General features: G+C 37.3%; 1 protein-coding gene across 1 annotated transcript in view; it reads right to left on the bottom strand.

Moving 5' to 3' along the window:
• Positions 1–14978, bottom strand: part of MED4 (mediator complex subunit 4) — a 472011-nt gene that overhangs the window by 297932 nt on the left and 159101 nt on the right. Inside the window, exon 3 of the mRNA XM_044072829.1 lies at positions 12184–12354. Within this exon, the coding sequence (XP_043928764.1) occupies positions 12184–12354 (171 nt within the window). The remainder of the gene's footprint in view (positions 1–12183; positions 12355–14978) is intronic.

The following is a 14978-nucleotide window of genomic DNA, read 5'->3' as shown; positions in this document are numbered from 1 at the left end:
GGGGGAAACGTGGCTGATTATCACTGAAGAGTGAAATGGGAGGATATCTTCCTTTGCAGTGCAAGTCTGATGGGCCAGGAGACAGTGGAAAGGCTCAGTACCTTGTCTGGTTGCAGGAAGGTCTGCATGAGTTGTGTGTACACTCTGCAACCCAGAAAAAAACAGGTCTTATTTACCAGCCTGGCCTGGCCCCCAGTACCCAATGTCCACATCGTGACTACCAGCTGCTCTCCAAGACCCTTTCCTTCCCAGACTTACTAATCTTTTTGTGGGGCCAGTCGTGGATCCTGAAGGTATCCTGGGGGCTCAGCTCATCTGTGCTTCCATAAGGGCTTTTTTTTGCATGACCAAATCACTGTCTTTACCCACACCCCACACTCGAATATGTCCAGAGGCTACTCCCCTCTTTGGATCATGCACTCAGTCACGCATCTCACTCACCCGATCTGCTAATCCAACCCAGGTCGACTGGGCTGTACTCAGGACTTTATCCCTCTATGCCAATGGAGTGGTCAGAAAGACCAGGTCTTGTATAAGATTCAGACTGGACTTTATTGGTTATGAACCCCAGACTCTAAAGGAGGGAAACAGTGACGTTAAGATGCTGTAGAAAGATCTGCTGAAATGCTGCCTGTAATAATAGGTTGCCTAGATATGGGAATACATGAGATAAAAAGGTGCTAAAAGGTAGCAATATTGAATCATCCAAATAGTTACTTGTATTTGACATTGGGAGTATTAAACTCCCAGTCTTGAATGTTTAGATCCAATGTGTTAGGAACCTTGTGGTAATTGCCTTTGACCATTCCATAAGAAGGGAGAACTAGTGTTGCTTGGGTACAAAAGAAGTCATCATAATGATCTTTGGGAGGTCCTTCTGAATTCTTCAGAATGACCCTGGATATCAATGGAAAGAAGGGAAAGCATTAATGAACATTCCCATCCACAGGAATGAAAAAGTATCTGTTTTCCTGGCTTACCTGCAAGGTTTCCTGGAGCAGAATTTGTTCAGTTGTCTGTTTCGAAATAAGGCAAACAAGATCTACTTGAGGAGTTTTTCACAATTAGAACAATACCAGGAAGACCCCAGCATTTAATTTCCACTTGTGTCTGTCCTGGTCCTGCTCAGCTTACCTGCCACTACATTTTCCTCTGATGGAATACGAAAAGCTCAAATGATTAAATAGTGCTGAACTGTGACTTCCCAAGTTACCACTAACATCCTGCACAGAAGAAACAACCCAGTGCTCCTGTCTATGTACCGCATCATTGTGTTGTTGTCTATGATCACTTGTAAAAGGGCTGGGCCCACAGATGAAGCAATTTTAAAACATGAATATCAGCCAACGTCCCTTTCACATAAATGTGCTTCAGCCTATCTTGTTTGCCCCAAAGAACTTGCACTTTTGCCCCCATGGATACAACTCCCCATGCAAAATCTCATGCATCTGGACTGTTACAGCTTGAACACGGGAAGTGTCAGAGAATGGGAAACCTGGATTCAGAGATAACTGGACTCTCTACCAATGTAACTCTCTGTACACAAAGTCCAAAACTGAAATCTGAAAATTCAATGTGTGTTGACGTTGGGACCAAATAGTACTTGGACATCACTGCATTTTTCTCATGTGCAACCTGACAAGAGGAATCATGAAAATCAAATGCCATAAACCCTAGTATTCTGATAAACTCTCTGGGTGAAGTCTGAGATTGACTGGAGAAACTCAGGAATAGTTCTACATAACAGTTCCACTTTCACCTAAAGAAGGAATGTCTTTTTCATGGAGGTACCCAGAAGGCACCCCAAATATAAAATGCAATGGGAAAGAATCAGAAAGAATGTTTTAAACATGGATCTGGAAACCAGGATTGATAAGGAGATTCCTCCCCATTGTATGAGACCCCCGACCCCGAATAAAAAGACTGAAGAAGGAAAAATGTGAATGCCATGCATTCTACAATTGGCTATTACAGGAGCTAGACACTTTACGAACACCATTGGAGCAAAAGATAACCTAAAGAGTAATGCAGAGCACTAATAATGCAAACTTAACGACTAGAAAAACTTAAAAAAAATTGTGAAGTCCATGGTAATGAAAAATGTTAGTCTGGTGTTACCAAAATACTAAGAAGAGGAATGAGAGGTAAAACAGTCTGCAAGTCAACATTTTGAACTTTCAAACATTTTCATAGCTTTAGAAATTCATAGCTTAGTACTAGGCTAATTGCTTTTGCAAGCCATTTTAAGCCTACCCAAATATCCCTTGTCAGACTCAAACCCTGCATCGTGTGTTTGTAAGGCAAACACCTTAATCATTAGGCCACCCTCCCAACCAAAAGATTAAGAAAGGATAGGTTGAGAACTTTCCTCCAGGAGGACTCCTCCTTTGGCACCAGAATAATTATTGAATAAAGGCCCTTTACTCACTGATCTGAGAGAACTTGTTCTATGACTCTCAAGAAGGAAAGTACCTAACTGATGACCGGAAGAATCTAGAAAGTCTGATTTAGAAGTTGTGAGAGAATTCCCTGAAAGGGCGGTAGGTTTTCCCCTGCTACCTCTGACCATTCTGAACAACTGTTAGAATCAATCTGCCTGAGATAATCCAATGCCAAATGGGAAGGCGGAGAGCCAGGACATACGACAGATTTAAAGGAGTGGCAGGGAAGGAAGGGGAAGAGTGCTGCAATTGTCATTCTGAATTATTGGACTGTCTCTTTTTCTGGTAGGTTCCATCTATTTTTTCTTAGTCCCTTCCTGACACTGTTTCTTGAAATTATGCTTGTTGGAAGCTTACTAAAATTGCTACTTCTGATTCCTGTAAAAGGAATCAAAGGTTTTAGCAGTTCTGGAGAGCTGAAAAATCTGAGTAACCCCCTGAATCATTTCCCTCTTTTGTCAGATGGTTTGATTCTTCTGCTACCCAGGTACTCAAACAAAACCTCCTTACTTAAAGATCTAAGATTTCAGATTTAATGTTTTTAGAAAACTTCTGATTACATACCAAAGCAGAATGTTTCGTCACAGTAGCAGAAGCTGCCATTCTGGAGACAGAGTCAGCACAGTAATAAGAACATTTTAAAGATTTTTTAATTAGTTGAGAAACAGAAGCAATAACAGAATTCTGAGAGGAACCTACTTTCTGGGGTTGGCATTATGACAGAAATGTTCCTCATATTGTCAAAATAAGCCAACAAATACTTTAACATGTGAACCTGATAATACAACATTCTACAGGCTAAAGTAGGTGAAGAATAACTTCTCATCCTAAATATGTCAGAAACGTTTCCATCCTTGTCAAAGGGTAAAGGATTAGCATTAACCAGATTTTTTGTTACAGATGCAATAGACGGTGAAACAGCTGTTGGGTCAGACCTAGAATTAAAAATCAAATACTTGCAAACCGGAGAAACTTTATAAAGTCTCTCTACCTTTTTAGGGGCTGCAGTTTGACTATCAGGCATATTTTGGCCAATATCAAAAACATCCTCCAAGGCTGACAAAAGAGAAGGAATATGAGTAGTTTGTGGAAAATCCACCTTGTGAGGAACTGTAAATAATTTGCTCCACTTCATGATACTTATGTTTGGCTAGACTCTGAGGGGAGGGGGAGGGGAAGAGGAAGGGAAAGGTAACTGTAAGTAAACATTCTCTTTTCTATGAAAATTTTCATAAAATAAATTGCATACTTTATAGTGAAGTGTATTTGTTCTTGTACGTGATAAAGTTTTAAAGTATAAACATGCCTTTATTCTTCCGCTTCTCCTTCTTTCTTCTTTAGTATTAAGAAATGTAGGCATTATGTACAAAAACAGATGAAAAGCAAGAGAAAAACATGTTTAAGTAATCTTGGGTTACTGAGGTAGGGCTGGGCTAAAAGTAAACAGATCACAATATATGTAGGATGGATATGCTTTCACTTGCTTCTGCATAGGAGAATTTTTGCATTAAGACCCTTGGCTTAATCTAGTAACACATTTTATGTGGAAACAAGTACACATGGGAACACGAAATATAATAAAAGGTTTTCTTTTAGTAATAAATGTTTCAGCTGGTCTATCAGGCTGCAACAGAGGACTATAGTTTCTTTTTTCTATTACATTTACATGGAGGCAAGCTGATAATAAAAGACAGAATGGTTTATTCAAGGTTAAAGTTAATTTCTGAAAGTATACTAGTAGTTTTCACACCTGGGGGAGGGGGGTAAAGATAAAAAAAGAACAGGCACCCGCGGTGGTGGCGCTGCGGTAGCGTTGTCGCCTCACAGTAAGCCACTGTCTGGTTCGATTCTCAGCTAGAGCATCTTCTGCATGGAGACATGCATGAATGGGTGTTCCTTCGTTGAAGGTTGTGCGTCAGGGCTGGTAACCAATCATTAGCGGACCGGAGTTCCGCTGTGGCGACCCCTAACCGGGAAAAGCCGAAAGACACAACAACAACCAATGAAGCACAGGCAATAATATGTATCTTACCATGGACACCATAAATTTCAAGTTAATAAGGGCTTGTGTTAGCAGCTGTCTACTTGGCACAAATGTTCCTATCAAGAGGGTTAAACTTCTATTATTTGAAGATATACATAGTTATGTGTGTGCTTGTATTAAGTCAATAAGTTATGGGAGTGTTCTGGATGTGTGTTTGGTTTTGTGTTTGAGGGTTTTTAAAAGTCTTGTAAAATGTGACACCATTCCCAATGATGATGATAAAAAAAAACTGTACAGAGTATTAACCTGCCAAACAGTAATGGGTGTATGCATCACAAAAGTTGTAAACAGAGATTTAAAAAAGCAGACATATATAACAGGTGGAAATAATAACTTCTTACCATAACACCAACACTTTCCGTATTATCTTGGAGTGAGAATGGTCTCACAGATATTGACAAAAAGGAAAGAATACTGAATTATATTAAGAAATGTACAGTACAAACAGCGATGCTAAAGGAGACACACTTGGAATGAACAGAGCATGTGAATTTGATAAAGAAAGGATTTCAGGCTGGACATTCAGCAGAATATCAGACACAAAGGAAAATGGGAGTAATTATACTAATTGCTATGCTAGAATGGCTCCAATAGTGATAGAAAAGGGAAAAAACGACAATAATGGTAGAATTGTGGCAGCAGTAAGGGGCTACTGGAAAGCGATGAAGATTAAGCTCGCAAGCATTTATATTCCACCTAAAACTGGTATTTTGGAACTTTAAAACATTTTTGGGAGAAATAATCACCTTTCAGAGTGGGGGGTGAAATTTGAGTTGCAGCAATGATGATGTATCTGGGAGCCTAGAAGGATAATATAACACAAGAGGGGAGATTTCTGAAGAAATTTATGAAAATATTTGGCATGAAAGACGTGACTTCAGTAACAGGAACTCGGAGAGAATTTACGAATTACTCCCGAAAGGTACAACTACGCTAGTCTTGACAGAAATTATATTTCACAGAAACGTGCATTTAATTGATAACTTTGATACACATCCATTAACTATCTCAGATTACACTCTAAAAATTACTAAAATAAAAATCAAGGGTAATGAAGCAAAAATGATACACCTGTTAAAAAGAGAGGAACTTAAGTAATGGGTAGTAGAAATTATCCCAAAGTTATTAAGGAAGATAAAAAGTACTCCAGAAGTTATAGCTAGCAAGTCGGATAAAATTAAAGTGGAGTTTAGAAATAGGGTAAAAACAAAAGAAAGAGAGATCTGGTCAAGAAGTAATAAGAATTATTTAGAGGGGCTGACAAAGGTTAAAGCACTGCAAAATGCAGGGAATCTCACAGGACAAGAAGAGACACAACTGCAGACTGCTAAAGAGACAATAAGGGAGTATCTGGATAATATACCCAAGTCTAGAAAGATTGCTTTTAAGTAACTGTTTTTGATAAAAACTCCAGAGCATAAAAACTGTTGGCACAACTTAGGCAACAGAGAGTACAAAGGATTGCTGCCAAACTTAGGGAGCCTATAACAAGAAAAGTAACCACAGAAACTATAGAGGTATAAAAGAAAATTTGTATAAAGTAGAGAAGTGTGAAAATCAAGAAAAATCACAAATGGGAATATCTATGGAAGACATAAACATCTCAGAGTTAGAGGTAGATGAGGCTCAACAACTAAAAGTTAAAAGAGGAGGAGATGATATAAAAATCTTGATGTATAACCAATCTTAGGGGAAAGGCACCAGGAAAAGATGTTATTCATGTTGAAGTCTGGAAGCTAGGAGGGAAGAAAGTGATAAAAATGTGGAAGGATTTGTTTAACAGTATTTTAAAAGGAGGGAAGGTACCAACATCCTGGAAAAAGCTGTGACGGCTATAATACCAATAGAGAGCAAAGACCCATCTGATTCAGCTTCATATAGGCCCATTTCAATTTTAAACCAAGATTATAAAGTGTTTATGTCTATAATGGCTAAAAGAACGTCAAAGGTAATGCTAACATTGAGAGATACGGACCAATGTAATTTTGTGGAAGGAAGCAAACATTTGAGAACATTAAGATCCAGAGAGAAGCAAACTATCAATGCTAATGGTGGGCCCTGATGCAGAAAAGCACTGGCTAGAGTAAGCTGGTATTTTATGAGTAGGGCAGTGGAAACAATTACATATCCTGAATCCTGACACAATAATAAGGTTAATTAAAAGGATATATGTGGAATCATAGGCAAAAATCAAAGTGGGAGGGTTTTTCTCTGATAAGTTGTGTCTGAACAGAGGAAACAGGCGGGGTTGTCCTCTTTTTCCTTTATTCGCGTTATATTTAGAAATACCGTCAAAGAAAATCAAGGATATAATTGGTATGGTATTCAAGAAAAGTTGGCTTTATTTGCAGATGATACTATTTTGTACATGATGGAATCAGAAAAGGACATCTCAGTGTCGTGGAATATACTGAGACAGTTCTGTGTTTTTTCTTTTTTTCAGAATATGAAATTAATGAAGATAAAACAAAGGCTATAGCTATAAACTATGTGCCCACATATGAATTGGTTCACTGATACTCATATTTAACGGGCATGATAAAATGAAGTATTTAGGAGTATAGATTAAAAAGTATTCAGTTGTGGCAACTAAGGGCATGTGGGAAAAGACTAAACAGAAGAAAATATACAAAATGAGAAACTGGAAGCTCTTGCCCATGGATATGAAGAGATTCAAGCAGTAAAAATGTTTGTAGTCCTTTAGTTTTATACACAGGTCAGGTATATTTTTATCAACCAGAGGAGAAGTTGTAGACAGGAATTAATAAAAGAGTTGAAGGGTTTTATTTCTAAGGGGAAGAGAACAACAGTCAAGTAGGATAAGTTGATCCTCCCAATAAAACAAGGAGGTTTAGAGTTACCTGAGCTGAAGGGATATTTTACAGCTACACAGTTAAGGCTCATATATATAACACAAGCAGAAAACTACAATTTGAAGTGGAAAAGGATGATGATGAAGTGGGGGGCAATAATTAAAGAAATAAAGAATGGGATTTTGGATGCAGACCCTTGAGGAGAATAATAACAGTCATACAGAATATTATATTCAAAGTAGCAGAACGTATACCAAGAACTAAGCCACCACTGGAATGGAGAAAGGAGAGTCTGCCAATAGGGATGACTGCAATTAGGGGTACAGAGAAAACACAAGAGGGGGCTGGAATTTACTGCAGGAAGATGGCAAAGGAATCAAGGTATTGGGAACAAATAATCAGAGATGGAGCGGTAATAGAATGGGAAGAGGCAAAGAAGACATTTGGATTGCAGGCCAGTGATTGCCTTTCCTATCAGGGATTGATATCAGAGCACAGACAAAGAAAGGGGTGGGGGAACCCTAAATGAAAGAGTTCCAGTAGTTGAGTTTTTAAGTGAATTTAGAATAGAAGCTGTTGTTAACAAGGGGTAATAAGTAGGGCAAATAAAATACTGCACAATAATTATAGGAATCAATAAGAAAAGGTTAGAAAAGATTGGGAAGAGAGATTAGACAGATTAGATATGCAATTCACAAAGCAACAATGGGAGGACTTATGTATTCCTCCCAAATATGCAACAATTTCTAGAAGATTAAGAATTTTTGCTCAGGTACATGGCAAATGCTGGAGGTGTGATGGAGAAGAAAGAGGCAACTGAGAACGTAAGTTTTGGGGGTGTAATGAGTTGGCAGACTTTAAAAATTCCCTACAGAGTACTCTTTTCAGGAATACTGGGCAAGCAAATTAGTATAACATAAGGAAATTACTTATTGAGCTGGTATATGAGATCTGAATTGCTACACATAGTAAGGAATTGTTAAGTTTAACTCTGGTGGCTGCCAAAAAAGAAATTATTAGAAAATAGAAATCAAAATCTAAACCAACTATACTTGAAGAAGCAAATACTGTAGCAGACATAAAAGATTCAGTAGTAAGTGTGATCTTTGGAAAACAGTAAGTGTAAAGCACATAGAAAAAAATGGAAATTGTGGTAACAATAAATGCAGAAAAATGTTTTGGAGGAGAAATGTGGTTTAACAGAAGGTAGGAATTGAATAATTTACATAATGTTGTCTAGCTTATGACATATAACAAAAACGATAAATGTGAATTATAATGTTTGTAAATGTGAACTTGTAAATATGACTTGATAACTTTTATACAAATGTAAGTTTGCCTACGTGACAAGTGATAATTCAATACAGGTGATAAAAAATAACACACCCTAGCAGGCAGACCTGGAATAAAGCCAGATATTAATGAATGAAAATGGCACCTTCAACGGTTAACTAGTAGATGAAAGAGGTTTAAAAAATGCAGCTGTATAACAAGATTATTAACTTTTAATGACTCTACAGAAAAAACAGGCACATGTGCCATTAAAGGAATTATGTAGCCAAGATGCTGTCTCCACAATAATCTAACAAAATAGCAGCATCCATGATTCACAAATGTCTCCATAACTGTTGTCAAAGGAAAGCATATGTTGGGGCACCATAGCCTTCCACCCTTCTGATATAATTATTCCACTGAAGTAAGCTGCAGGGGGGATCTAGCTAGTTTGTTGAACTTTGAATGAAAATATTAGCAGTAATGATGTACCAAATATTTCACTATATGATGCAGTTTTGCCCAGTCTTCATCCAGAGTGTGTGCCAAGACCAGAATAAGTTAGTGAATCGAAAGATGGACAGTCTGGACTGATGGGCAAAATATTCAGAATGGGTTAAACCATATTTATGACTGGTACATTGTATGGAGAACATACACAGACCTACTTATTTTGTAAGACTTTACTCCCTGCTTTGACATTGAAAATATCTAAAAACCTTGCAATAAATTTGAAAATGTGTGCTTTGTATGTATAAAGCAACTTATAGTACATGTAAAAAAATGAGTGGAAACCATAACAGCAAGCAGCTAAACAGAGACAACAATTACATCAACAAATGTCAAACTAACAAATTTAAGATCAGGAAAAAAAGTTAAAAGCAACATTTTTTTGCAGTTAGCAAGCCCCCTTTAATCCCTCACACTCCACGTCTTTAAATATACCAAGTTCAAGACTTCACAAAACTAAGGGGTAAGCAGAAACTTCCATACCCTCAGCATTACATGAGCTCACTGAAATCATTCAGTACTTTTCAACAAACATGAGAATCAACCAAATAAATTTACCAGGACCTGCTTGACAAAAAGAATGTCTTCCTTAACAAGACACCTCTGTGCAGAAAACAAAACCTTCTCCAGTTATCATTATGGGACAGTTATGTTACAAGTACCTAGCTTACAGCGTTTATACCAATAGCAGTTTCCATTCATTTGTAAAGTAAATAAAATGCTATACAAAGGTAGATACAATGAGCTTTTAATCATACCGCATGAGGGGTATAGCCCAGTGGTTACTGATTAAATGACACAAAAATAGGGAAAAAATGAAACATCCCTGTGTCCTAAGAAAACTGCATTCATGTATGCTTTACTGACCAGGTTTGTCCCACTATGCCAACAGCTTATTTTCGGGGGAGGGGGGGCAAAGTGGTACTTATAATGACTAGAAGAAACTTTGCCAGAACACCAGAGAAATTCTCCTACTCTTTTTACTAATTTACATGGGATCATATACACCCACCTGAGCTACCATCAACTCTGGCAGATGGGACTTGAGTTTAACGTCACATCCAAAGGACAGCATATTCAAGAATTCAGCAGCACACATCTTAAACTGTAATGCATGACATTATTGAAAACAATTACTTCAATTACCTGGTACCTGGAAAAGCTCTACATACAAATGACATGTCATTAAAAGTACCAACAAGGACAAGTGGAAGGTTATTTTGTTTTTGCCTGTGGAAATCTATTTACTGTTCTCTCAGAATGTTATCTTTGTTTTGTTTAAACACCTGAAATCACTTGTACTGATCTTCTTAGCTACAGAAAGCAAATCTACTCAAGGTTTGGCTAGGAAAGAGAAAAACAACTTTGGTGTGTTTGAAAAGCAGACTACAAGGTTGATACATAACGACAAAGATATTTTGTTACTTAATCCCTTTCAGAGTCTAATAAGCACAAATTAATGGAAGGTTTGAAAAATTATTACGTTATGAAAACAGATGAGTTATTCAGTGCAATAAGACGATACTAGATCTGATTTAGCCGAAAGTATCTGAATTATGGTTAAAAAAAATATATATATATATATATATATATAATGGACAGATAGAGGCTGCCTAGGAGACAAGAAGGACAGGACAAAGGATTTATTTTCTCATAAATCTTCACATGAAGGGCCACCTTACTCAAAGTCCATGTTCAGTGGAAGTCTGCTCATCTAGATTACAGGGTATTTGTTTCCTTACTACTGCTTTAATCTTGACTGCAAACTGAACTTTATGTTTTGAAACATCCTTACTCTGATGGTTTTTAAAGTAATAACATTTGTACTCTGTATGTGTACATTTGCACATACATAATACTACTTTTTTACACACAGAAGCTTCTTCCATAGTCAGCACTCTTGTTCTGGTTTACTGACTTTTTTAAATAAAAATAAAGTTTTAATCTCCTTTACCTGAAATCAAAACAGTGTGTTTATCTGACACTTGAGCAAAGTGTTTATGTGGTTCAGCTAAAGTTGTGTGCGTCAAGAAAGTGGAACCTACATTTTTATACTGATGAATTTACTGGAGGCTACAACCACACTGCACAATTCTGAATTTTAAACCTAAATTTTAACACTACTTCTTTTGTAGTGTTGTGTCTTTTCGGCTTTTCCCGGTTAGGGGTCGCCACAGCGGAACTCCGGTCCACTAATGATTGGTAGTTGGTTTTATGTGCCGAGTTACCAGCCCTGACGCACAACCTTCAACGAAGGTACGCCCATTCTCGCATGTCTCCATGCAGAAGACGCTCTAGCTGAGAATCAAACCGGACAGCGTCTTACTACGAGGCAACAACGCTACCGCAGCAGCACCACCGCACTTAATAAAATTGTGGTCACAGTCCAGAAGCAGAAGCTTAACCAATAACATTGCAAGGTGCTCAATTCTTCTGTCATATCCCCTGTTCCAAGATTAGAGGTAGTGTAGACATTCAGGTGAAATGCTGACTAACCTAAGAATGGTAATTTATAAGGCCAAAACCCTACCTGCTGCAGTCAGTTGGGGGGGGGTCGCGATTTTGAATACACCTGTTAGTGTTATTTGCATTTTTGGTGTGAAACTCCCATTTCTAGCTATGGTCACTGCAGCCAGCTATTAGTTTGGGGCTTAAGATACTGCTGCCTGCAATACATCTGGGCATTGCGTCACAAATGGCCAAAGGCATATATATGGGTCAACCCTCCATGGTGCAGAGTGATAAAACTCCAAGTGTGCTACTTGTGGAGCAAGTTCAACAAGTCAGGCATGAGAGAAGGGGGCAAAGATGTAGGACTGAGTGATAATCACCCAACTTTTCTCATCCTTGCAGAGGGAGTAAAGAAATAACCAGTCTGTTACACTATCCACATTTCTCCTGATAGAAGAGATGGGTTTATCAGTGTAGCTGGAGTATAGAGACTAAAGAAAAGTATCTGGTATATAGAGACTAGAGAAAAGTATTTTCTGTATCCACTAAATTGCTTTGCTACCTGCTGCCTGGAGTCACCATCTGCAAGTCACACAGCATCCCTGTCAATGGCACATCATTTTAATAAGGAGTGCAAGCCTTCTCTACTTACCAGTATATGTTCTGCATCCTTCAGCTGCTTCTGTAACTGCTGGATGTCACTGTCCCGCTTCTCCACCTCTTTCTCTAAAACTTGCATTTCATGGTGCATCTTGCCTTGTTCAACTGCAGTCTTCATTAACTCCTGGAACTCTCCATCTCTCTGAATCAAGAGCTCTAAGAGCTGTAACAAGAAGAGTGTTGTTGCTAATTTAGTAATCACAAGCATTCCAAAACAGATAGTAGCAACACAGGTATTTCTAAGTACCCAGCCAAAATATAAAGCTTCATTTTATGTCATGTGTCAGTGAAGTCCTGCTTTAAAAACATACAGAAAATACTGTAGTATAATCTATTTCAACAAAAGGAACTCATCAGTATGTGCACATTTTATTTGCTAACTAGTCGCTAGACGCTATCTCATCTAATACATCCTTTCCAGGCAAAATCCAAATGACAAAAGAAAAGTTCACACAATGACTAAACATAATACTAGCTACTCCAACAATACAATACAATAATACTGTTTAAACTCCAATCAATTTACTGCTGAAATCTTTCTACCTGATGTGAACAATTGTACATGATTCTTACTGTATTACATTTGTTTTAGCTTTCTTAAGTGATATTATGTTTACTGTTGCTTTTCTCAAGTGTTTATATCTCTAGAATGTAATAATTACTTGTTTTATTTTATTTATTAATCCTTTATTTACCATGTAACAATATTTTATACTTTTGTATATCTGTTTGGAGCTTTTCTCCCCAGGCCTCTACTGAAAATGGAAATATATCCAGCTAGACTAGCCCGGTCAACAAATATAAAATAAAATAAAAATAAATAAATAAGCAGTAAAGCAGAGAAGAGCCTGGTTAGGTGACGCATCAAACATCACTAATTAAAAGTACAGAAGTAAGAGGTAGTCTCTGTTGTAAAAGTAGATGTATGAATGTATTGCTGTCTTTACTGCAATACTTTTTACCTATGTATTCAGTCCCTTGCAAATGGTGGTCCTCAAAGTTTTTGCTGAACAATGGACTGTGCCTCTTGACTGGCAGACAGCACATTCACTGAGGTATGGCTGTCAACACTAACAATTTCTATTTCTCAAAGCAGATATCCTGAAAGTCGTCTCAAAACGTTGTAAACCTAACAATGCTGCCCCCCTCCCCCCAGTGCATCATACAGTAACACGTCTGTCAGCAGTTTACAAAGTACAGCAGGCAACAATACAACTACAAACTTTATTAATACTAGCACCTTGGCCATAGCCGCTGAAGTGACAACAAATGAAAGTTATGATACACCATTTAGTAAATAAACAAATCAATGTAATAAACTTAAAACAAAACAAGACTTAAGCAGTTAATAAAATGTATCTATGACAACACAATACTAAGACTAAGCTGATGTACATAAGTAGACTTTAAAATAAATAAAAAAGGGTCCTAGCATTTTATGTTTTCCACTGCTTATACATTGGATGAATGCTACACTAAATTATTTAGATTTAGTTTTGGAGGGTCAGCGTGAGTGTTATTTTTACTTACGTGTATTGATTGGGAGAGTGAAACAAAAGCCCCTTTTCAATAGAGTCCGAGGAAGAAAAGCTCCAAAAAACATTCATGCACATATTGTATGCATTTTATTTGGGGGGGGGGATTAACAATGGTAATTATGTAAATGTATGTATACATATCTTTGAAAAAGATAAGAAAATACACTAGTGAGAAATACTAAAAGTCGACACTGGTAACTTATGACAGAAGTATTACAAGTACAAGAATACAGCACAGTTAACTGAAGCAGAACTTTCATGTTACTGTAAAACAAAGACATGAAGATAGAAACCAGTTTTTAGGAATGAAATATAAAAGGACATATAGTCAGTGACAGATCCAGGTTTCCTTTCTTGCTGAGGTACAATAGGGGTACAGTAGTTAGCTGGGGATTATGCAGGACATCTGAAAAAAAAAAAAAAAAAAAAAAAAAAACATAGAATGCATTGTAGCAATTCTCCCCCAATCCTTTGTTAAACGTTACAGACCATTTCCATATATTCCCCTTTGAAAAAAACTATAAATGGCACAGTCTAATAACTTATTTACATATTTTATAAACCGTGGCATTATGTACAACACTGAAAATAACTAAATTTGTCCTGCTCAAGGATTACGTCTGGATGGAGTGTTAGTATGCTGCAGTGTAATAAATCAAGTTGGTTGCTAACAATGCAACAGACGTGGAAGAATGGCACAAAGTCAATTGTGTCTCAGTTAAAAGAGAAAAAGAATCTCGTAACACAAATTCAAAGAACAGCAATTCATACCTCTTAGGATTTAATTTAAAAAGTATTTCAAATTTTACTGCAAAAAATACTGACAGATATTTGGTAAACAAAATAAAACACTCACACTGAAAACAGACTTAGCATGAGCAACAGTAAACTTTTCTTCCCTTGGAAGTCTACATATATTGAAAATACATCTGGAAATGCATTAAAGTACAAGAGACCTGCTGGGATTGATGGTCAAATAACATGTATGGAAGCACTAAATAGCACCTATGTATTTCATCTCTCTGCTGTGAAAACCATACAGTGCAACAGGGGTGTAGCAAGAAAATTCCATTTTGTACTCAAGTTTTAGTGCTACCTCCCTTGGTCATCTATCACTTAAAAATGGACATCTTTCAAAATCCTACCCCCCCCCCCCCAAACAAAGACAAACTCAGAAACAGACTTTAAATACTTCTCTTACATACTTACAGTAGCTAAAACAACAAGCTTTGCATTGGCAAGCATTTTC

The sequence above is a fragment of the Protopterus annectens genome, chromosome 5.part1 (assembly GCF_019279795.1).
Source record: "Protopterus annectens isolate FY-2018-M chromosome 5.part1, PAN1.0, whole genome shotgun sequence".
NCBI classification, from domain to species: Eukaryota; Metazoa; Chordata; order Ceratodontiformes; family Protopteridae; genus Protopterus; species Protopterus annectens.
Note: the sequence above shows the minus strand (reverse complement) of the source record. Positions and strands in the feature narration are given on the sequence as shown.